The sequence below is a fragment of the Acomys russatus genome, chromosome 9, assembly GCF_903995435.1.
Source record: "Acomys russatus chromosome 9, mAcoRus1.1, whole genome shotgun sequence".
Lineage (NCBI taxonomy): Eukaryota > Metazoa > Chordata > Mammalia > Rodentia > Muridae > Acomys > Acomys russatus.
The window spans coordinates 6,270,837-6,295,363 of record NC_067145.1 but is presented as its reverse complement, the minus strand read 5'-3'; the positions used below and the strand labels follow the sequence as shown (position 1 = coordinate 6,295,363).

At 43.0% G+C, this 24,527-nt stretch overlaps 1 protein-coding gene across 1 annotated transcript; it reads left to right on the top strand.

The window, feature by feature from the left end:
* The first annotated feature begins 1,874 nt into the window (after positions 1-1,874).
* Positions 1,875-23,451, top strand: Dnajc21 (DnaJ heat shock protein family (Hsp40) member C21). Its single transcript, XM_051150963.1, has 12 exons — positions 1,875-2,040; positions 8,217-8,310; positions 9,910-10,033; positions 10,240-10,362; positions 10,857-11,161; positions 12,004-12,155; positions 14,609-14,696; positions 17,419-17,577; positions 17,971-18,013; positions 19,889-20,061; positions 22,220-22,295; positions 22,814-23,451. Exons 1-12 carry the CDS (start codon positions 1,944-1,946, stop codon positions 22,979-22,981), a joined length of 1,602 nt encoding a protein of 533 aa, XP_051006920.1. The 5' UTR covers positions 1,875-1,943; the 3' UTR covers positions 22,982-23,451.
* Positions 23,452-24,527: the final 1,076 nt, after the last annotated feature.

The window sequence follows — 24,527 nt, the reverse complement described above, 5'->3', positions numbered from 1 at the left end:
CAGATGACTCAGCTGCCTTTGCTGCCAATCACCTGTCTAGGGATGCCACCACCTACAGAGGACTTGTCCCTCCTACATCAGTAATTAAAATACCCCATAGGCATGCCCACAGGCCAATCTTCCTCAGCTGTGATTGCCCCTTCCCAAGAGACTCTAGTTTGTCAAGTGATAAAAACCAGCACAAAGTCACTTAAACCCTGTGTGTAGGTGCTAGAGAAATGGCTCGGTGTCAAGAGTAACTGCTCAGTCGAGTTGTGTTTTTAATAGTGCTACTTTTCTTGAAATGGTTTAAATAAGGCTATTACTTGAAGTCATTTAAAATTATGCAAGTGGTCCAGGTCAGAGGCTCACCTGGAGTACTTGTCTGGCTAGTTTCTCATGGTCATACCTGGTTAAATACAAAAGACTAAATGGCCATTGGTTATTTAGGCAGTTGAGGATAACTATGAATGAACTAGGCTGTTAAACAAACTCACACCAAACCTCCAGCCCCAGCATCTCAATTTCTGGCATTTATAGGCATGAACCACCATCTCCAGCCTGCCAACTTAGTTTTCCAGAGTTTGCAAACAAAAAAACACAAGAAGGGAGAGAAATAATCGAAGTGTTCTTCATTATCAAGGAAAGGTCCCCAGAGACAAATGCCCTGTAAACATCTTCCTTTTTTCCTTCTTTCTTTCCTTTTTTTACTTCTTTCCTTCTTTTCTTTCATTCACTCTTTTTTTTTTTTTTTTTTGAGGCTTTGTTTTATCAAGGTGCATGTTGTTGAAAAAAAGACATTTCTGTGGTGGTGCATGCCTGTAATTTCAGCACTCTGGGAGGCAGAAGCAGGCAGATCTCTGTGAGTTTGAAGCCTACCTGGTCTACAAAGCGAGTCCAGGGCAGCCAAGGCTACACAGAGAAAACCTGTGTTGAAAAAACAAACAAACAAACAAAGCAAACTAACCAAACCAACCAAACAAGACATTTCACGACACTGATTATGACTCTTTAGGAAGAGTAATTGTTACATGTGGACATTTTCTGTTTATGTGTAAAAGAACCTAGTATGTTAGTGGAGGCCATAAATCCAGCACTTGGGAAACAAGTTTAACTCATTATGTAGCCCAAGTGAGGCCTTGAACTCACAGAGTGGGATAATTAAAGGCGTGCATTGGAACTCTCTAAATACTCTAACTGGTCTCCGCCTCCTGGGTGGGTGCTGGGATTAAAGGTGTGTTCTTACCGAGACCAAGGCTGGCTTTTGGTATGCTACCTTAAAATGGTTCAAAAACTGATTTAAGGAATCATCTCATTTATACTGTCCTTTATCATGATATTGGTCAAGATGAGAGAAGGAGGAGAAAGAAGAAGAAGAAGAAGAAGAAGAAGAAGAAGAAGAAGAAGAAGAAGAAGAAGAAGAAGAAGAAGAAGAAGAAGAAGGAGATCCTAGGAAGTGCTAGCGGTGAAGAGTTACTGAAACTAAGCACCTGACTACTTGAAGCCCGAGTTGCCTCATCTGCGAAATAATCAGACCACGGAGAAGGTATTTCCCGGACCGCGTCCCACGCCAAGCCCACCTTGCCCTCCACTCAGGGCCGTGGCACTCTGCCCTCTGTGCTCCTCACAATGACTCCCGTCGCGGCTCCCCCCACCCCCGCCCAGGCCCCGCCTCCGCGGCGCGCGGCGCGCGGCGGCCCCGGAACCCAGCCCAGCCCCCGCCCATGCGGAGCCGCCGGCGCCGCCCCCTCCGCGCGCCCGCGTGCCGCAGCCCGCGTCGTCCGCCGCCGCGCGCCTCCGCCACCCCGCGCCGCTGCCGCCGCCGCCGCCGGGCTCGCTGGCTGGCGGGCTGCTGGCGCCGGGCTCCCGCCGGAGGAGAGGACAACCAGCGCCGCCGTCGCCGCTTCGGCCCGGGCCCGGGCGCCGGCCCCGCCCCGGGCCCCGGCCCCGCGTCCAGCCCCGCCATGAAGTGTCACTACGAGGCGCTGGGGGTGCGGCGCGACGCCAGCGAGGAGGAGCTCAAGAAGGCCTATCGGAAGCTGGCCCTGAGGTGGCACCCGGGTAGGTGGCCGGCGGGCGGCCCTCCTCACGCTCCCTCCTCCGCGCCGCGAGACCCCGGCCGGGCCGCCGCCGCCGCCTCCCGGCCTGGGGGTGGGGCGCACGCCACGGCCCTTTGCCGGCACCGCCGGGGAGAAGCGGGCTCGGCGCGCAGCCGCCTCTCGGCCCCCTCACGCCGCCCGGCCGAGCTTCAGCCCCGCGGCCCGGGAATGGCTTTTAAAAACAGGCCTGCTCGCGCCCGCCTTCGGAGTCCCCAGGCTCCCGCAGAGCTCGCCCAGCCCGGGCCACAAGGTTCCCGCGGCGAGTTGTGCTTAGGTGGACTGCCCAGCGAACTCTGCGAGGCTTCTCGGGAGTTTGCTTCCCCGGGGTGGCTCGGTGTCGCTGTAAAACGGGTCTGTGTGACTTTTTCGAAGTCTGGTCTTCCAGGCTATGAAACTTAGTAGTTGAATCTCGTCTCTTTGGAGATTCCTAGGAGTCTGTCCGCCTCTCTTGGTACTGGGAGTTAAAGCCAGCGCCGCGCACCTGCTGGCAAGCGCTCTGCGGTCCAGCAACACCATCTGGTGTTTTGTTTATTTTGTTCTTTAAGAACAGGGTTTCTCTTGTAGTCCTGGCTGTCCTGGACTCACTTTGTAGACCAGGCTGGCCTCGAACTCACAGAGATCTGTCTGCCTCTGCCTCCCGAGTGTTGGGATTAAAGGCGTGTGCCACCACGCCCGGCCCAGCTCCAGTTTTTTTTTTTTTTTTTTTAACGAATAATTTTGAGATGGGGGGTCTCACTGTGTTGCCAACACAGCCTTTGAACATGTGATTCATCCGCCCCACCTTCATGAGTAATTGGGCAGGCGTGTTTTCTCTTCGTGGTAGTTTACCTGTTTGGGTTTGTTTTATTTTGTTTTTTAGTTTCACTTTAACTTTAAGCAGTTCATTCCAGAGTCTACATAAGATGGCTATGCACACATACATGACTAAGAGCTGCCAGTATACAAACCTTATTTCAGAGGTATACACCACAGTTTTGCTTAAAAGAGAAACAAGTGTACCACGGCTTACAAACATCGTTAAACTCAGTTTTTCTTACACCTGTCTAGAAGATGCAAGTGACATGTACCACTGTATAATATGTAGATTCTGAAATGCTAACACAGAAACCTCAGTGTCTTGTTAGGAAACCATGCCTCGCACACATGAAAGTTAATATGAGCAAAGCAGTGTAATTGCCGTTTGGGTTACTAGACTAACTCATAAGCACCCAAGTCACGGGGATGAAGCTTCCAATGTGTGTTGAGAGACACTGAGGCTGCTTCTCCACAGAGAGAACCTTGGGCTGTGTCCTGTTTCAGGAAGAGCACAGTGGTGGGCGGGCAAAAGGTGTCCCAGCAGGATAGAGGGCGGTGCTTACAGGAAGACTGCAGAATGGTTTGGAAGAGTGGAAGGAAAGCCTGGAGACTCCGAGTGGGAAGGCCTACAGTAGAGGGAGCAGGAAAAGCAGGTATTGGCGTGCTGACAATAAATGAGGGGTGTGTGTGTACGCACACCCCTGTTGAGAGGGCAGAAGCTTTATCATAGCAGGAAGTCAAAAGAAATAGCCAAAGCAAACCCAAAGAAAATGTACGAGTGGAAGAAAAACAATCACGGAGTAATGGGTAATTATCATTTGAAGCTGAGTTAGGAACTAGAAGGAAGTTGGGAGTTCCTTGACTGTCAGAATGGGAAATGGCAAAGCAGGGAAATCTAAGGGCAAATATGTATGTACATTTGAAGATAAGGTAAAAAAAAAATTCTTGGAGTGTAGACAAATCAAATTGTAGTGAGCCTTGGATATTAGGCTAAGCACTATGTATTACTGTTGTTATTATTTTGCTACCATATAGAGTCCACCGTGGTCTTATTATAATGTCCTGGATGGGACCATGGAGGCAACTGGGCCCGAAGAAGCCTGGAGACAAGTCAGGAAGCATCCCAGTGGTCAGGGATGGGTCCTTGGGGCCACAGGGAGGAGAAAGGTCCAGGTGTTGATGATGAGCTGGACAGTTCAAGGAAGGAAGGAAGAAGACTTGCTGGTTGACTTTAAAGCCAAACCTGTTAGGAACTGAGTGCAGTGGCTGCTGAATATTATGACTCATAGCATCCTAAATATCTTTAGGTTGGAAATGTTTGTATTTTGAATCAATCAGGAGACATGATTTCAGTATGCTTGCTTTGTGGGGCCACTTGGCCTTTTAGTCAGTAAATGTTTAAATTCATTCTGTGTGTAAGGCACTGTGTTAGGTATTTTGGGAGCTAAGCCTTGATTCAGAGAAGTAGCCTTCCAGAATTCATCCCGTGACTATTCCCTGAGTGCTTTGCTAGGTGAAGAAAGCAAGAGAGGTCCCTGCCGTGGTTTGGCCCTGCAGTCTGTGGAGGCACAGGAAAGAAAAGGCAGTTCGAATCCCAGCAGGGAAGGGCTGTTGCAGGGCTGATGAATCCTCACACTCATCTGACCAGCTTTGTGTCTGTGGGTGAGAGATGGGAAAGGCCACCCTGGAAACTTGGCTGCGAGGATGTAGTATCTAGGTGGAGACACAGGGCGATAGGGTGGCAGTACGCTATTGGAGAGAGAAAGAGGGAACATAAGAGAGAGGCCAGCATAACCAGCTAAGTGGGAGCAGTCCAGGAGGGATGGGGGCAATTCTGGAGTAGGATTTTACCCTAAGGAATTTGGTAAACCATAGAAGAACTGGAAACACAGGGTGATAAGTGCAAGTTTTTCAATTTCCTCTCTGGTTGTGTTGTTGCAGTGTTTCGGTAAGGGAGGCCAGCCTGGAGATGAGGCCAGGAGGACCAGTTCTTCAGTGCTTGAGGGGAGTGGCTAGACGACAGAGCACCAGGTCAGGGCTGAGGTGGCAGTGGTAGCAGAGGAGATTATTAGTTAGAGGGAGTAGTGACCAGTGTCAGTGGCCAGGCATAGGCCTGCACCACCTCAGGACTGCCATAGGAGTGCTGTGGCAAGAGGAATGGAGACCTGCCAAGAAGGATGCTTTCTCAGAGCAAGGTTTTGCAAGGGACAATCCAACAAGATCTTCCAGAAGACATTGTAAAAAGGGGTTAGGAGATAACAGCAGAATACAGAGACGTGTCAAGAGAAAACTGTACTGAAGAGTGCAAGAAGGGATGCCTGGTAAAACCCAGTGACTGTCTGCAATACCCATGACAAAATGTACACTCTTTTCTGCTTGTTTTGTTAGACGCCTACTGTTTACCTCAGCCAACACAGTCGTCTAACTCAGACGCACTTATGTAAAATGAAAGACATTGACAGATTGAAAACATTTGAAAAAAGTTCTACTCAGAAGTTAGATGTTGGATTAGATGGCATGTCCATAGGTCTTATGTGTTTAGAAGCTTCAGCTTTCTACCCATTCTTCATGCAGGGAAGAAGTTGGGCAGGGTGCAGTACTGATACAAAGGAACGCATGTACTCACGCACACCTGGCAACCGCTTTTGTTTTATGTAAGAATCAGTTGCCAGCTTTTTTAACTTTTAGGTTATTCAGTTTGAACCACATTATTGTGTCTTGACAGAAATATTTGAGACTTAAAAGTTTCTTCCATTTTCCTAGGAGACAATAAACAGCAAGTGTAGACTGGCAGGGACACTAGTTGTCTAGCAGCGCCCCCTGGAGGTGTGCTTCTTGAGTGATGAGATGAATATTGGAAAACACCAGTGTCCAAGGGCTTTGGCCTCATCCTTTTCTTCTTTGGCTCTGTTTATGAATGAGTTATGAAGACATACAAACCTTAACACTTGTCAAGGGAGTTTCACCTTGAAGGAGCATGAGGGTTTTGCGCAACCATGCAGCAGGAAAGTGGGTGTTGGAGCTGATGCAAAAACAAATTTCTTTCTACTCACCTTGCCATGAACAAGGTGGCTAGTTCTGAAAGCTCTACCATGAAGCCATCAGAGACTTGCTGCATCATCCTCACCATGTGTGTTAAACCCTTGAATCAAACGAGTCTCAAAGGCAGAATGGCTTTCTCCACAGGGAGAGCTTGGGACGGCAGTTCTCTCCCATGGCCCTGTGGATTGCTGCCTCGCAGCTCTTAGGTGGGCCCCTCACTCGGCAGCCAAAGTGACTGTTCAAGATACTAGTCACAGAAATGGGAAAGGAAAGGGCAAAGAAGAGACCAGGGTTTATGCTAGCCGCCTTTTAAGGAAGATTCGTAAAACCCATTCACTGTAGAGTACTTTTCATATATTTTATTAGCAAGAGTTTAGTCACATGGTTACACCTAAATGGCTGAGGATGGAGTTCTTACTATAGGGGCCAGGTTCCCATCATAAGGCCAGGGTCAGCTGTAAGCCAGAAGAAAAGAACAGTGAATTTTGGGTATAACTTGGTCTGCTACAATTCTTGTAATTGAGAGCTGAAGGTAGGATTCAGCAAGTGGGTTAAGGACACACTGTAATAAGGACCACCTAGGCCTATACCTTTTTACCAAGTGAGAAGTGCTTTTCCTAGAAAGCATTACTTAGTAAACTTCTCTTTGATTTTATTTTAGTTATTTTTCTATTGCTGTGATAAGATGCCATGACCAAGGCAACTTACAGAAGAAATTTGAGTTTATATTTTATGTATGGTTTCAGAGGGTTAGGCCATGATGGCTGAGCAGAGAAAGGTGGCAGGTCTCTGGGGCAACAGCTGAGAGCTTAACATTTTGATCTGCAACTAGGAGACAAGGAGAACTAATTCAAATGGCCCTAGTCTTTTGAAATTTCAAATCCTGCCCCAAGTAATGTATCTCCTCCAACAAGGCCCACTTCCTAATCCTTCCCAAATAATTCCATCAACTGGGATCAGGTATTCAAACATTTCTCAGTCAAAACACATCTGATTGGCTAACGCCGGCAGTCTTCAAATGGGTGCACTCTAAAAGGGGAGTTAGAATTAGAGGTGGAAATTAGTTAATGTAAGGCTGCTTTTAGTTTCATAGGATAGAAGAGTCATGGCAAACGCTATGCTTGGAAAAGTATCAGTGTTAAAGGGGCTTGGGATCAGGTGATGACAAATCAGGAGGCAAGATGCCGTCATGAACCACTTAGATAAACAGTAAGGCTGCATGGATGGCTGTTTGGATAGAACAAATTCTGTCATATCTTTTAAACTCTTAGAAGGCAGATATTGATTAGTAGCGTAAAGAACGTGGTATGTACCATGTTAGATTCAAAATGTTTAATTTATGAATATATTATCCACTTATGATGGAACAGAATTATCAAAGCCTTAGGGTTTAAAACAGCAAACAACAAAAACTATGTATCAGTTCACTGTGCAGAATCTAAAGGTTCTGAAAAGTGTGGGAGTGGCTTAGTTTGTCCTCTGCTAAGACTGTCTTACCACTTTGGGGAGGACCTGCTTCTAGACTCCTGGGCATGATTGTTGGCAGTCTCTGTTCCTTTCTTCCCTCTGTTCTTCGCCCATTGAATGTCATCCTGTGAAACTGTCTGTGTTCCTCACACTGTGACATGAGTATTCCAGGAGAGGGCAGGGTCCAGAATGGGAGCTGCTGTCCAGACCAGTCTGCTCTCATAGCACACCTTGCATTCCTTCTGCACCTGCTGTTGGGCAGGCTAGCATTGTTGATGAGAAGGGGCCTGAGCAAGGGTGAAGTCAGAGACCACTGCTGGCTGCCACTTGCAGGCATCTCTGCGCGCCCCCAACCCCCACCCCACCGGGTGTGTTTATGTGAGAAGGTTCACATCTGTAGGTCAGAGGGCAACTTACAGGAGTAGATTCTTTGCGACCATGGGGGTCTCAGTGATTGAACTCAGACTGTCAGGCTTGATGGGCAGCATCTCTATCCTTTATCTGTTGTGTCATGTTGCCAGCCCCTACTATTTAAAGTGTGTGTGTGTGTGTGTGTGTGTGTGTGTGTGTGTGTGTGTGTGTAATATGCGTATCTGTGTATATGTGGGTACATGGCATACATGCAGGTATGCCATAAAGGGTACATGGAGGTCATGTGCGGGTTAGAGGATGGACAACTTACTAGACTACCGTTTCTCTAAGCTGCCTTATGGGTTCCAGAATTGTATTCAGGTCTTTAGGCTTAGGAACAAGCACCTTTCCCCACTGAGCCGTTTTGATGGCCCACACTTCTACTTTTTTTTGTGACTAAATTTCTGTTCCTTTTTTTAACAGATAAAAATCTGGATAATGCCGCAGAAGCAGCTGAGCAGTTCAAGTTAATTCAAGCTGCATACGATGTGTTGAGTGACCCTCAGGAAAGAGCGTGGTGAGCATTGCATTGCTACTTTCATCCTCGTTTAATTTGTTAGCAGGAATTGTCATGGTTTCTTAACTGTTTAGTACACTGAATGGTTTGGGAGTGTTCTGAAGCATGTGTCACCTCCTGGTTATGTAAAGTGCAGTAGGTGGGCAGGAAGGAGCTTGAGGGATGACTGTTCCAGCTGCGGTGCTGTCCATGATGAAGCAGGCTTGGTGATCTTCCACAGCTCTAACTCAGATGCTGTGAGTGGTCCTCACCGAGAGGGATTCCTTTAGTGTATGACAGTTTTATTACTACACAGGAAGGAAGTTTTGTCTTTAGCAGAAATTCTTATTTTAATACGAGGTTATAATACATTTCTATAGAGTACCTGAATAAATCTTTTTAACAAAGATGAGCTCATAATATAGTTTCATTTTTGTAACAAGAATTTGTATGTTTGAAGTTCTGAGTTTTTGACTTCTCAGCTCTTCGCTGCAAATGGATAGGTTTTGAACTTAGACATAATAGTGAAAATCCTGCTGTTAGCAAAGTGCTGCTGTGAAAAGTCATCTGCTTGAAACACTGTACAGCACACTAACTTCTCAAAGAGAAAGGGTGAAATGAAATTCTTAAAATTTTTTTAAACCAAAAAAAAAAAAAATTTTTTTTTTTTTTAGGCCATGTAGAAGACCTCAAACTTTTATCTGACCAAGGACTTTAGAACTCTGACCTGAAGCCAGATATATGCACATGCCCGCAGTGTCTGCCTGTGGTCACTGTGCTCAAGAGAGTCAGTCACCTGGGCTACATAGAGGGGCATTCAAGCCACCTCGGGCTACATAGGGAGATTCTCACTCCCAAACTCAAAACAAGATAATTTGCCTTCCTTTTACAGTATTGGTATTCCACTCTGGCTTCCTTTTATTTAATTCTTCTCTAAATCTTAGCTTGTCTTTTTGTTCCAAGACCCCTTAAAGCTGCCGCCTGGTAATGCTCCTGTTAGCTGGCACTCGTTGCCATTTCATGGCGAAGAGCCCTGCCATTACAGCAGAAGGGACCTGCTTCTGAATTCTGGTCTTCCTGCTTACAGACTTTATGGTGATGAACAACCAGTATTTACTATTACTGAGCTTCAGTTTCCTGTTGTATCAAGCAAGAGTGATAATAAATACTATTGTAGGCTTCTTATGAAGAATAATAACTGTGGCTGTGAGTGTGTCCTAAGTTTTATATCAACGTAAATACGGTTTTCAGGTAAATGTTGGCAAATTCCCAGGGCGTAAATGTATGGACCAGATTGTTGTGTTCAATACTGTACCATTTACTAGTTCTCTTTGCTGTGGACTTCAGCTACCTGCTGAGGGAGAGGCTAGAGCGTCCAGTCGATAGGGGCTACTATTTTATATGGTAGCACAAACTGCAGGCATGGTTTTAATCTTCAGTTCCTGAAAGTCTCACAAGTCTTAGTTTTCAGATTTCTTAAAAGCCATGAGGCTATGGGTTACAAATACTTAAACCCACTATTATGTTGATTGAGAAGAGCAGAGTTCTTGTGAATTTTTATGTAATTACATTTAAAATCAGTCCATTTTTGTCCAGCTCTTTCCTCTTTGAATCTTTTAGGTATGATAATCACAGAGAGGCCTTACTTAAAGGCGGGCTTGATGGAGAATATCAGGATGACAGCTTAGATTTGCTTCGTTATTTCACTGTTACCTGTTACTCTGGTTATGGAGACGATGAAAAGGTAAGCTCGGGGAATTTCTACTTTCTCCTCGAGTGGTTAAGTGAAACTCAAATTGTAATAGCAGGTAAACGCACATCTGTTGGGCGCATGTGCAGGCCGGGCACTGGAGGCAGCGGGGGCGGGGAGCTGTACTGTGTCAGCAGCAGATCCTGCCTCTCATTTCTGTGCTCACCCTGAGTCTCTGCCTCTCCTTTATTTTGTCTTAGGGTTTCTATGCAGTGTACCGTGATGTCTTTGAGCTGATTGCAAAAGAAGAGCTTGAATGTGTGTCAGAAGGAGATGTGGAGGATTTCCCAGCCTTCGGCGACTCGCAGAGTGACTATGACACGGTACGGTACAAGAAAAACTGCACTGCGTCTTACAGTTTGCTTCTCTCTGCGTTTTTAGTTTTACAAGAAACCATTTTTTGTCCTCTGGCCTGTCTTTCCTTGTTACTTTCCCAACAGAGCTTGTAGCTGTCTCATAGTGCCCACCCATGACTTGTTCTACTGTGGTTGTAGTAGTCTGTCTGTGGCCAATGAGACTATTTTCTTCTCTAAATCTGCCTTGGAGAATGTCTTTTCCTGGAAAATCTTTAAGAGCACAGTCTTCTCCAGTGATTAATAATGTTCATGAATGAGAGTCTAGAGTGAGCGCCATCATGCATGCACAAAGACCCTGCGCTCAGTCCTCAGCACTGCGGCAGCTAAACAAAGCACACAACAAAAGTAATCTTAGATACATGGAAGGAAAGCTAGGAGATATTCTAATCCTTAATATTTACTGCCTCTTAAATACATCTCAGTGAAAACAAGATAATCTTGCTCATTTTCATTGTCACTAGGTGGTGCACCCTTTCTATGCTTACTGGCAGAGTTTCTGCACACAAAAGAATTTTGCTTGGAAGGAAGAATATGATACGCGGCAAGCCTCAAACCGCTGGGAAAAACGGGCGATGGAAAAAGAAAACAAAAAGATTCGAGACAAAGCAAGGAAAGAGAAAAATGAGCTGGTGCGCCAGCTTGTGGCCTTCATTCGTAAGCGAGATAAGAGAGTGCAGGCACACCGCAAGCTCGTGGAGGAGCAGAATGCAGAGAAGGCCAGGAAGGCGGAGGAGATGAGGAGGCAGCAGACATTGAAGCAAGCCAAGTATGCACTGTGGAACTAGATCCTTTCTGCTGATGTGGGGGTCAGTGTGGCCGTCAGTAGGGTGCCCAGCATGGTAGAGCATGCCAGTGGGAGCCAGCATGAAGCTTCCAGGTTAAGTTTGATCATCCTCATGGCTTATAGCTTATAACATAGTTTTTCTTTGAAAAAAAAAAAATCTGGATTCTGACATTGAGGAATGCTTTTTTCTCTGCTATGTAAACATCTCCGGTTTTGGCTACGTATTTCTCTTCAGAGGTCCTTTAACTTAAGATCTCTTCTACTGAAGTTTGTTAGTAACTGATGCTAATTGAATTTTTATTCAAGGGTCTGTTTCAAATGCTCTTCTGTTTGCTCTTTCTTGTGAGGCAATGAGGCATGTAGCTGCTGTGTCACAGCTGGGGGTGGGACTCAAGAAGTCTAACCCAGAGCCCTGCTCTTTAAAGAAGGCTGTGGGTGTGGAAAGAACAACTTGCATGGGCCAGTCCTTTCCTTCTGTTGTGTGGACTGCAGATTCTGGGGCCTGGCAGCAAGTTTGCTCTCCTGCAGAGCTGTCTACTAAACTGCAGAGCCATACTATTACTACCAGGCAGTATCTTGTACTTGTTTGTGACACTTAACACTTAGTCACCTAAAGACTTTGCCTGAGCTGCTGAGGATTACAGTTCAAGTCCTGTTATATAGTAGAACAGCTAAAACCAGCCAGGTGCCAGTGACTGTGCCCAGTCCTGGCTGAGTGGGTGGTGGGTTTTCACTCAGTGGCAGCATGGAGCAGGCCTCTTGGCTGGCTTCAGAGCCTTGTAGGCTGTGCTTCCCGGTGGGATTGAGCCTTGCTGTGTGTCTAGACTGGCGGAGCAGTACAGAGAGCAGAGCTGGATGACCATGGCCAGTCTGGAAAAGGAGCTCCAGGAGATGGAAGCACGGTACGAGAAGGAGTTTGGAGATGGGTCGGACGAAAATGACGTGGAGGAACAGGAGCCCAAAGATGGACTGAATGGTAATTTTTCTTGCTATATTAAGTAATTTTGGGAAATAAATGTTACTGTGTGTACTTAAAGCCTACAGTGGTCCAAGTGTAAGGCACAAGTGAAGAACAAATGGAAGCCCAGAGAACACTTGACTTCGGTTTCATTGGTGCAGTGCCACAGCTTCAACTTTGTTGTTTTCTAGAAGGAACTAGGAATTGGAGTTCCTAGGAACAATTAAAGAATATTTTGTTAAGCAGTGTGTGAGTTGCTTGCTCTTTGTTTGCTTGTTTTTTCAAGACAGGGTTTCCAGGTATAGACATGGCTGTCCTGGAATTAGGTCTGTAGACTGGCTGGCCTCAAACTCAGGGAGCATTGTTTCTGCCTCTGGAGCGCTGGGACTAAAGGTGTGTGCCACACGCCTGGCAAATTTTAATGCCTCTTTTAGGACAATAGTTGTTGTAGAGGAGTCTGTTTGCTCTGTGTCTTATTCCTCCCACTTACGACATAGGGAAGGCACTTCTTGAAGTACTACAATATTTCTTTTCTCACAGACAAGCATGTATTTTAAAAGGTAAGGCTTAGCCGTTTGAGGACTACCTACCTGCAATCCTGACTTGCTCATGATTACTATTTCTTCCATCATGAAACTGATCTGAATATAGTTTTCTAGTTTTACTTATTTATAAACTGTAGATTTTCAGTCAAGTAATTCAGATGATAAAATGACTTTTTAAAAAATTATTAAGATATGTTTTTTAATTAATGAGTCTATTATGTACCTTGAAAAATATAGAACAATATAAATGTGAAATGATCTAATTACATTTCTATAATTTATAAAGACCTTTCACATACAAGACCTTGCTTGGTCTTTTGAAAATATTCCTTAAATGGTTTCACTAATGGAATTATCTTCAATTAAGTGATGAAAAAAGTAGTAGTCTCAAGTTGTAGGATACGCCTGAGAAGATAGGAACACTTTAAAGTCCATCTTCTTTTTCTTTAAAGCCAGACTTCTTGTTAACTGTGATGTACTGAAGATGATTCCATGTATGGGGAATGTTGGAAGTAACTTGTGCAATTAGGAACTTGCATGACAGTGGCCCTGCCGTATCCCTCCATTTTACTTTTGCACTTTGAGTGACTTTCAGTCAACTGTGGTTTGAACGTGTTAAGTGGAATAATTCAGTAATAATGCCACTGCAATTTACATTGTACTTTGGTTTGTGTAATATGATACAATCTTGCAGTGTCCCACTTTAAGCCTCTGTGCAGAGTATCTACACAATACATACCTTTCTAGTGACTGAGTAGCTCTTAGTCACTAGCCAAATAGATATCAGATCAATTATGCTGGTTTTATGGTACTTGTGGTCAAATAACTTTTATGTAATGATGGCCCCAAAACATGAAAGTATGGGCGCGTTGAAGAAAGCCCATAAAGTGCTTTCTTTAATTGGAAGATGAAAGTCTTTGAGGCAGAAAGAAAAGGAAAAGATCATATGCTGAGATTGCCAAGGTGTCCAGGAAGAATGAAGGTTATCAGAATATTGAAGGAAGCCGTTCCTGTTTTGCTGTCAGGGTTCAAAGGGTAAAGCTGTAGCTTCATACACATTTTTGTCAGTATGGAGTTGAAATGGAAAAGGCATTCATTTATTTGGTTCTATACTGTTCAAGGTATTAGGCTTCCTATGTTGATAAGGGATCTGTTGAAATTAGCACTGAGCATAGGACATAGGTTGTGTTTGGCTGTTAATAATTTCAGTCAGAATGTTTTTCAGAGTCTTACTACTATCTGCAAAGAACTGAAATGTGGAATATGAGACACTTTGGAATCCTTATTGGTATAAATATAAATCTGAAAGAGCAGGCATTTTACTTCTTTAAAAGTAGAATCTAAGAAATATGTGGAGAATTCTATGTAAGGTTTTAGTCATTTAGATCTTACAGATTGTTGATATCAGTTATTTTGTTGTGATAAATCTCGGTTTATGAAACTGGTCTGTAGAAACAGTGTTAAGCTTTTTCTGACCTCAGTGGTAACGAGAGGACGCTGTATACCAGGCTTGAGTGTGTTATGTCGCTCATAGCTTGAGAGTATGTCTGAGGCAAAGTTTTATGAAGAAAATTGAAAAAAAAAAAAAAAAAAAGCTATGGTAAAGGCATTGCTGTGGTACTTGTTTTTGATGGGGCTTACATTTAGAGATTTAAGCATTTTCTGAGTCTTCTGAACAAATTTAAGAAAAGAACTTGAAGGATGAGGTAAATTAATTTGAATTCTTCCTTCAGAGACAATGGTGTTCAAAAGGGAAAACTCAAATCCCAATAGCATTTGGGTTTTTTTTTGTTGTTGTTTTTTTTGTTTTTTTTTTGTATAAAGAAATAAACATTTGTATCTATGTTGTATGTGTCTTGAAGTCCTCACTAAGGAGGAATGTTTTGTTAACACTTTAGTGTTCTACCGTAGTCTTTCTTCCCACAGGTAGAGACAGCGATGAGGCTGACGAGGCTGAGGTTTATGATGACCTTTACTGCCCAGCTTGTGACAAATCCTTCAAAACAGAAAAGGCGTAAGTTTCCATCCTTGAACTTACCTTCTGTTTTGACGCAAGGCTTAGCACTTTGTAAGTGCTCAGGAGAATATGGTTGGCACAGCTTGATCAACAAGGGTCCGCATCCTCTGTGGACTCTGGTTTACAGTGAGAGGAGGTGTTTGGGCAGTAGGCCTGTTGTACCATTGACGTAGTCCAGCATTCCTTTATGCTGTTTCCAGAAACGCAACTATGACAATTCGGAGTTGGCACAGGTGAGGAAATGAGACCAAACCTTATCTCTGCACTGCTGGTGTGAAACTTACTTTCACTATCGTGTTCCTTTCTTCTTGTGGGAACCACTGTAAAGGGAAGAAGAGAATGGGAGACTCTGAGAGCTGAATCACCAGGGAAAAGGAGCAAAACACCTGCTGTCAGACAGAAAGCGCAGAGATGAGTGTGGGGCTGTGGGAGTCAGCAGAGAGGTATACCACACAACCACGGGAAAGGGGCCAGGGTGGGAAGAGAAGTGAGAGGTAGAAACAAGAAAACAAAAAGTAACAGATTTTAAAATGATTTATATCTTGGAAATAATTATTATACCTAAAGAAAAATGACAAGACTAGCATACGGTGCACTCCTTAGCTTTGGTTCACACGTCGCTTATTTGCACACGCAGGCTTGTAAACGTGCACAGGCATACGCATAGTTCTCACCTGGTAATTTGAAAGTTACATAATGCTTCTTGACCTCTAAGTATCTCTTTATGTAATTTTTCAGTAACAAGGAAATATTACCATTTTAAGAGATTGTGGCATTGATATGTACACTCACCTAATGTCCGTATTCTAGTCTTGTTAATGTATTCTTTATTAGTGTGCTGTGTTTCCTCATGTTAGTGCAGCGTCCATGCTGGGAATGTGGGATTGAGCTTGTGTGTTTAGCTTCTTTCAATCTGGAACTTTCTTATTTCATAATCTTGATCTTGTCTCTATCCTATTGACAATATACTAACTAGTCCTTTAAACAGCTCTTTTAAAAGAGTATTTCTCTTTCTGGTGTTGTCCCTTTATTTATGATTAAGCTTTGGTGTGCATCCACATGTGGGTGACTGCACAGCTGTGTTGTGCTTTCTCAGGGTCCCAAATCTGTTGGCACTTAACGTCCTTGTTGGAACTGAGCAGCTCCTCACTCAGTCTAAGTGGTTCTCAGTTTTTTGTGCTGTCAACTTAGAATTTTTTCCTTTGAAGTCTCCTAAGAAACAGTAAACATTTTTCTTCAATGAGCTTTCTATAAAATCTGAAATTCTCCTCAGTCCTGAGCTTTTTGAGTACTACATATCAGAAGATCCAGCCCCTGACCTGTGAGGCTATCAGTCAACATGAAGTGTATTTACAATATTGCATAAAATGACCTTCTGGGAACATGCCAAGGCATTTGTGCTTTGGGTTGGGTCCAGCTTCAGAGTACCTCATTGCATTTGAATAAATATTCCAAAATATTTATTTAGTGGCAGGAATTTTGGCCAAGGGAAACCCACCTATAATAGCCTTTATAATGGAGTTTCAGTGATGCTTGCCCACTCCTCTTGAATTTACCAATCAGCATTTGAGCCTCTCTATAAAACAGTACCCTCCTCTTTCCCCATTTATTTTTCTGTTGTTGAATTATATATATTTCCTGTTAGTGAATTTAGATAATATTTCGGTGATTTATACATTTTTCTTATCCTGTTCATGTTTACATGTTTCCAGATTTGTAAAGTAAAAGTCCTTCACACCAGCTCCTAGGTCTTTTTAACATGTTCTTATTTTGAGCATTTATTTTTTTAACTCAAGATGCCTTGATTTCTCCAGAGTACTTTGCTCTAAGGAGGATTTTAGTGGAAAGAAACAAAACAAGGAAGAACCAAGAAAGCCAAAAATCTAAGCGGAACATGCGTTAAATGGCGACACAAGTTCAGTGCTCTGGCTTTTGTTGCTGGTCTTGTGGTGCTCAAGATCAAACCCAAGGCCTGTCTGCATGCCAGGCAGCTGCTGAGCTGTACCCCGAGCCTGCAGCTCTGCAGTTTCACGTTTAGCCCTAGTGTGTGGGATGTCTTTGGCTTCCTGTATATCAAATAAGTTAATTTTGCCTATGGAGTTTTGGGGTACCTGTCTGAACTCACATTTAGGGCACTAAGAAGGAGGTAAGGGTACGCTGTTGAAAAAGCAGAAGCAGGTGGACTACTCGTGTTGTTTGAGGCTTGACAGCACCTCTTCTCTAGGCCCTGCATTCCTCCCTGTGCATTTAGGATGTGTGTCTTACAGTTTGCAGAGATCCCTAGAAGACTGTGCTGTGTGTATGAGTGCTCTGTCTGCATGTACACCTGCACACCAGAAGAGGGCATCGGATCCCAGTATAGATGTTTCGAGCCACCATGTAGGTCCTGGGAATTGAACTCGGGACCTCTGGAAGAGCAAGCCAGTGCTCTTATCTGCTGAGCCATCTCTCCAGCCCAAAGACTTTAATTTTTAGAATTGAAAAAAATCAAAATAAAAAATAGAGAATTTGGCAAGAAAATACATTTAAATAAAAAGGAAGTAATGAGGGGGATGCTGGTATTGGCAAGAAGATTGTGATTCTTGGCAATCCCCTCAGACTTCTGTTACTCTATATAAATCCTTACGCTTAACTGGTTCAGTGGTCCAGTCCTCCCACAGTGCACTTGGGCACATGTGATTACCATAGCATCGTCACTCATATCAGATTGTCCTTTCAGCATGAAGAATCACGAGAAGTCAAAGAAGCATCGGGAAATGGTTGCCTTGTTAAAGCAGCAGTTAGAGGAGGAGGAAGAACAGTTTTCAGGAGCTCAAATGGATGAAAACTCACTGAATGTCAATTCTGAGGAAGAAATGGAAGATATACCAAAGCAAAAGTAATTCACAGAATTAAATGCCACTGATACTTTGTCACATTAGAGATGATATTCAAGTTTGTTTTCTGTCAAGGAAGTCGTTACCCTGCAATTGTCTGCATCCCCTCCCGGCTAGCAGGAACCTTAGAATGTTAAAATGAGGAGTGGAGACCATATGGCTGACATTTTTGTAGCCTATGTAATAACCATATTGAAAGGAATTTCCTTCTCATGCAGTTGGCATGCTAATTAATCTTTGTCCAGTGTTGTCTAAGATAGTGGTGTGAGCATTTTCTCATCATTTTAATGTTTTATGATATTACACGTTTTTAGTATTTCTTTACCATTCTTTTTCAATATTTTTTATTCTTACTTAATCTTCACAAAGTCATTGTGATTTATGTTTGCTCTTAGGCTTTCTAAAAAACAAAAGAAAAAGAAACAGAAATCAGCACAGGTATGAGCAAAGGTTTCTTTCTAACTTCTACAAGAAATATGTTATAAATAATGCAGTACCTGTTACAGATTTGAAGTGTACCTGCTTATTCAGTATACTTGTATTAAGGAGGAGGAGTTTCATTGTTATTTTATGTTGGTTGTGAAATTATTTTCTGTGTTCGTGATGTGTGTATGCCTTTACGTACACCCTGGATGCCTGAAGGTGTTGGCTATCTCCTTTTATCACGTTCTACCTTTTTTCTCTAAGGCAGAGTCTCACTGAACCTGAAGCTGCAGTTTTCCCCTTGGTTGGAAGCTAGCAAGTCCCTGGGATCCTTACTGCCACCTGCACATGTTGGCATTTGGTGGCAATAGGCAGTGCTCATGTGTTCTGCGGGTGCTGGGATTCGGTGGCAATAGGCAATGTTCATGTGTTCTGCGGGTGCTGGGATTTGGTGGCGATAGGCAGTGCTCGTGTGTTCTGGGGTCTGAACTCAGGTCTTCATGTGCTCATCACCCTCTGAGCAGTCTCTTCAGGCCTGTAAAATTGTTCAAAAGGAAATGGTATTAGTACATTTTCCTCCGTGTGTGCCTATAAACTACTGTAGTATATTTGAAGATCTTTACATTGAACTCCCCTGATAGGAATTAACTGAGCACCATTACTTTTAAATTGGATATAATTGATGATAGAATTTTTCAGTCAAGATAACAGTTACAATCTGGACATAAGATCAGGGTGTTGGTCATTATATAAATTTAGTCTATCATAGAAGGCTTTAATCTGTGATTTTAAAAATAATATTTTTGCGTGCAATAGTCTCATTCAAAATAGATCAAAGGCAGGGCGATGGTGGCCACATGCCTTTAATTCCAGCACTCAGGAGGCAGAGACAGGTGGATCTCTTGAGTTCAAGGCCAGCCTGGTCTACAGAGGGAGTCCAGGACAGCCAGGGCTACACAGAGAAACCTTGTCTTTAAAAAAAAAAAAAAAAAAAAAAGGCAGGTGGGGGGGGTGAGAATCAAAGAATCAAAGACCTTAATGTTAGACTTGAAATGTTCCTAGAAAAACATGGCAAAGATTGCTGTCTACCTGTCGTTTATTAGTTCAGGAGGGAAAACACGTTAAGGGAGAGAACATAGGAGTGTGAGTGTGCTCAGAATAAAGCAGAGTTGCATTCCGTAGTGTTTGCCAGACACCTTTCGTTGGTGACTGTTCTTACTGCTTCTCTTGACTGTAAAGTGAATGTTCCGCTGCAATCCAGGACAGTCATCTTGGACTCTCCTTTAGCAATCACTTAATATTGCATTACATTGTGCCTGGCCTGAATGTATCATTTTTCCCTTTCATTTTTTCTAATGTATTGCCTTTTTCCACATTATTGAATGGATATCGTTAGAACTATGGGTTAAATTTATTTCTCATTCATCTACTCATTTACAGTTTTCTTTAATCTCTATATTGGGCGTCTGGGGGCTTGTAACTTTTCAAGTTTTGGAAACATAACACAAAACGTTATTTAGGGGATAGGGAGCTACTTTAGTTGGTGAAGTGCCTGCTACACAGTATGAAGGCCTGAATTTGGATCCCCAATACCTATGTTAAAGCAAAAAAGACAAACATGGTTGCATATATCTGTAGTTGTACTGGGAGCGCAGGGACGGACAGCTTCCTGGAGCTAGCTGGTAAGCCAGCCTAGCCATCAGTGAGCATCTGGTTCCATGAGAGACCGTGTCACAAAAAGATAGGGAATGGTCATGGAAGGTGTGCCTCTGGCCTACATGCGCGCACACACACACACACACACACACCACATGTATGTACATACACATATGAAAATGAAGCCATTACTGTTAGGCGGATTGGTTTTATAATGGCATATATGATTTCTAGAGTTATGATGACAATTTCAATGAAAATGGAACTGAAGAAGGAGGAAAGGTTGATCCAGAAGATACTAAGTTAAGTGAAGACAGTGCCAAAGAACTAGAAAATAGGCCCCAAGAAAATGTCTGTATCTCAGAGACCACGGAAGTCTGTGGGGATCCAAAAAGTGAAGCTAAAAGGTAAGGCAAAGTGTCCTCTGTCTCCCAACTACTGAGTGATTGATGGTAAGGTCATCAAGGGTGTGTCAGGTAGAACCTCCTCTCATGCCTGCAGTAGGTGTGAACTATAAGTGTGTACATAGCCTCACAGACACAACCATATATGGATGAGGTAGCGTGCTAACTACCACTGTCACAATGATATTATCACCATCACTGTGGTTCAGTTGTGGTTTCTCTTATTCTCCTGGAAACTCTTACTTTGTCCTTAACAATCATGTGGAAATAGGCGATTGTGGAGTCTCTCCCCTACTCCACTTCACTGGATTGTCACTAAGTCATCGTGCCACGTCTAACCTCAAGATGTCAGACCACAGCTCAGCATCATCGTGCCTTCCTTCCCAAAGAAGCCCTGGTGGCTGGGGAGGCTTAGTTCATGGGCTATTCCATAATGATCCCGCGGGCTACAGTGGGCATGAGGACTGCATCACAGGAGAGCTGTGGTCCCTGGACTCTCCTGCGTCTAGCGCTAAAGTCGTTTTTATTTCCCATGTGGCTTCTGTGTGAATGCTCCCTTGGGGACCATAAAGGAGTCTTGGATTTGGCAGCCACTGAATAGTTCAACTTCTCATGTTACTGATGTGAGAAAAGGACACAGAGCTCAGCTGACTTTTTTTCTTTTTTTTAAATTAATTTATTCATATTACATCTCAATTGTTAGCCCATCCCTTGTATCCTCCCATTCCTCCCTCTCTCCTGCTTCCCTCCTCCCCTCCCCTGTGACTGTTCCTGAGGGGGACCTCCTCCCCCAGTATATGCTCATAGGGTATCAAGTCTCTTCTTGGTAACTTGCTAACTGACTTCTTAACTGCTGAGGAGTGGCAGGACATGCCATTTTCTCACCTAACCCTTCATTGACTTTCCAACAGTAACTTTTTTTGGGGTTTAGTCCTTCACTGCTTCTCCTGTGGTGCTGGACATAGTGAGAAGTGCTTCACGTCTGTCGTTCCTCAGCGGTCAGGAAATCACCTGACTTCTCTTTCTTTTCACTATAGCTTAAGCTGGTCAGACATGAAGTCCTCTTGCCTCAGTACCCAAACGTTTTTTAATGAGGCACATCCTGCCTGCCTGTCATCTGAGCACATGTAACATGACAAAGAGCTAATTAGAGCTCACAGAGGAAGGCGGCTGATGGGGGGATGTTCAGGACTCAGGCAGAGCAGAAACACCTTCAGGGCTGAAGGGTGCTAGGAGAAGACACCAGAGCGGCAGAGGGACATTGTTTGTGCATTATTAGTTTTGTTAGTTTTGTTGTTAACATATAAAAGAGTGTTTATGACATTTTCACACATTGTACTTTTCTCATAGTCACCCAGGTACCATTTTAAAAAAAGATTTATGTATTTATGAGTGCTCTGTCTGCATGTACACCTGCATAACAGAAGAGGGCATCAGATATCAGTATAGATGGGTTGCTGGGAATTAAACTCAGGACCTCTGGAAGGGGAGCTCTTAACGGTGGAGCCATTTCTCCAACCCCTCAGATACCATTTTTAATAAAAGTAAATTTCTTAATATATAATGCATTATAATGTTTTTATTCTCATTTCACTGTGGAACTGTTAAAATGTTTGTCACAGACTAGATCAGGAAGTTGTTAGTTGGGCATGGTGGCTAACACCAGTAGTAGTCTTTAGGAGGCTGAGACAGGAGGATTACCATGAATTTGAGGGCAACCTGGCCTACACAGTAAGCTCCAGGCTAGCCTGAGTATAGTGTGAGATTTGTTTTAAAAACAAACACTACTACTATAACAAAAATAAGCCGTAGGAAAAAAGTTAATAAATGTCAGGTACTGGTGTTAGGGCAGGCTATAAAGAAAATGTGATATCCTTTCCTAATAAAAATACCATATATAAATATTCAAGAGTGTTTTGGGGGTTATTGCTTTAGCAGTTGTTTTAAGTAAATTTTTTAGTTTTGTGCCAGATTTAATTTTTATCTCCCAAGTTGTTTTTTTTTAAAGCTCTTTGTTGACATGTGGAATTAACTAAATTAGTCATTAAAATGAATAAGTCAGCTTGACTCATACATTTTATTTTTTTAGTATTTCTGGAAGTAGATGACAACTAGAAAAGAATCTTAACTTTTGTATTATACCAAATAATGTATTTTCCAGTGTTCCGAAATCCAAAGGAAAGAAAACCAAAGATGTGAAAAAATCTGTCAAAATACCTGCTGAACCACAAACCATGGTAGGTCAAAAACGAAACTCACATATCCCTCTTTGTGGTGAATCTTGTTCATGTCTTAAAGATGTTAGTCTGTATCGAATGATCTTTTCAAGGATTTATTTGTAATTCTGTCTCTACCTAGTTATAAATATAAGCTATATAAAAATATGCACACAGCTATCATTTCTTTTTACTCTAAGTAAAAAGAAGCAATGGGAAATACAAGATATTGACAGTTACTATTTTATTTTCTGTGGCTATAATGTAAGAAAGACCTTGGGGGTAAGAGTTCTGTGTGCTAAGTTGTGAGTCACAGACTCTTCTTGTAGTCCATGTGCTGAAAGCTGTGACAGTCTCAGGCTACCAGAGTTGACAGTGCTGCTCACTTACCTTCTGAGAGCACCCGCCTTTTGGTAGCTGTCAGTTTGTAAAAACGTCCTTATTTTACACTTCTTTGATGCTTAAACTTGACATTAAATCATAAAATACTTTCCTCAGCCTACCACTTACCTCTGACGTCCTTTTACCCTCTTCCTCAGAGTGACAGCCTCATCAGTTGTGCAAGCTGCCATAGTGAGTTTCCATCCCGGAATAAACTGTTTGATCATCTAAAGGCTACTGGTCATGCAAGAGCAACTTCAGCTACGTCATCTTTAAACAGTGTAACAAGTAGTCGGAACAAGAAAGAAAAGCGTAGAAACAGATAGAAATCCTGCCAATTCCTTTTTTTTTTTTTTTAACTGTCTCTAGATTCTGAAACCAAAAACTGAACTGCAATAATCTAGAGTTAAAATTTCAGTGATCTGCAATTTATTGCATTGTGGAAGATTATTTTTATCTTATAAAGACATTTTTTTGTTTAATATATATTTTTAAACATTTCACTAGTGATTGAATTCTACTTTGCCATCTGAATTCACTTGAATGTTTCATGACAGGTAAATATTATAAATGCGTATCTGGATTTCTCGTGTGAACAGAAATGTACAGGGAAAATTAAATTATTTTGACACATACATGTGCTCCTTATGCGTCAGTGTTTTGATTCTGCAGTGTTTTCACTTACTATTTTATTTTTATACTTTGATTTCTCAAAAACTCTGATCTCTTTAAAAACATCACAGCTTTTCCCCACACTTGATACCATGACTGCAGTTCTGAATATAAAATAGCTTATAAATAACCAGTGGCCGGCTCCATGCTCTCCATCCTGAAGGACAGTGGGAGAACAGAACTACCAGCACATAGGTGGCTTGGTTCAAGGACAGTGTTTCTGCGGTTTAGCTGTGTTGACTTAGTTTGGTATTTGGTGATAATGAGGGATTTTGTTCTCCTGTTTGAGTTGTTGGCTATTTAGTTTACCCACACTTCCCGTGATGTGTGACAGCTGTGAAGAGCAGCGCCTTTAATTACTCTTCATGGGGAAAGTGTTCTTCATGCCCCTGCCCCCACTGTGTCCACAAGGTTTTTGTTCTGTGTGTACACACACACACACACACACACACACACACATACACACACACACACACACACACACACACACACACACACACACACCCCATTATTTACTGGCGTGGGATGGGGGAGACTGTCTTTTAGTCCTTTAAAAACAACAAGCAACCATGCAGGTTCTTGCTGTGTAGCTTAGATTAGTCCTGAACTCAGACTCCTACGGCTTCAGCCTCCCAAGTGCTAGAGTTACAAGCTTATGCTACCTCTTAGTTAAAAAAACAAAATCTGTCTGTCTGTCTGTCTGTCTGTCTGTCTGTCTGTCTCTCTCTCTCTCTCTCTCTCTCTCTCTCTCTCTGTATCTTTGGAGACAAGGTCTCGCTATGTAGCCTTGGCTGGCCCATAACCTGCTGTGTACATGGGACTATAGCCTTTAGCTCACAAAACCTTGTGTCTCTGTCTCCCACATGCTAGGATTAAGTGCCACCATAACTAGGCAGACAGTTTTCTTAATGGAACATTTTAGATAACGGTGATAATTAAGAAATATTTATTCTGTAGCAGTGCTGGATTTAAAATACAGAGAATAATCATTGCTGGGTATGATCAGCATCCAGGGAGGCACAAGGAGAATCACAGCTGTCTGTGATCTATGTCCAGAGAGATACAAGGGTGGATGAAATAGGCAGTTGTTTAAATTGCCTTCAGAGCAACTTTAAGCTCATTAGCTTGGAATGTGTGCTTTCTAGTCAATGGAATACTTTCTATTTTATCCTTAAAAAAATGAGTGACTCTTCCTAAGTT

What these genes read in the sequence shown, in the direction of transcription:
- Dnajc21 (XM_051150963.1), top strand. Translation starts at nt 1,944, where the DNA reads ATGAAGTGTCACTACGAGGCGCTGGGGGTGCGGCGCGACGCCAGCGAG. An exon ending in TCCTTCAAAACAGAAAAGGC is followed by an intron (nt 14,697 to 17,418) that starts GTAAGTTTCCAT and finishes TTGTCCTTTCAG; the next exon opens with CATGAAGAATCACGAGAAGT. An exon ending in AGAAACAGAAATCAGCACAG is followed by an intron (nt 18,014 to 19,888) that starts GTATGAGCAAAG and finishes TATGATTTCTAG; the next exon opens with AGTTATGATGACAATTTCAA.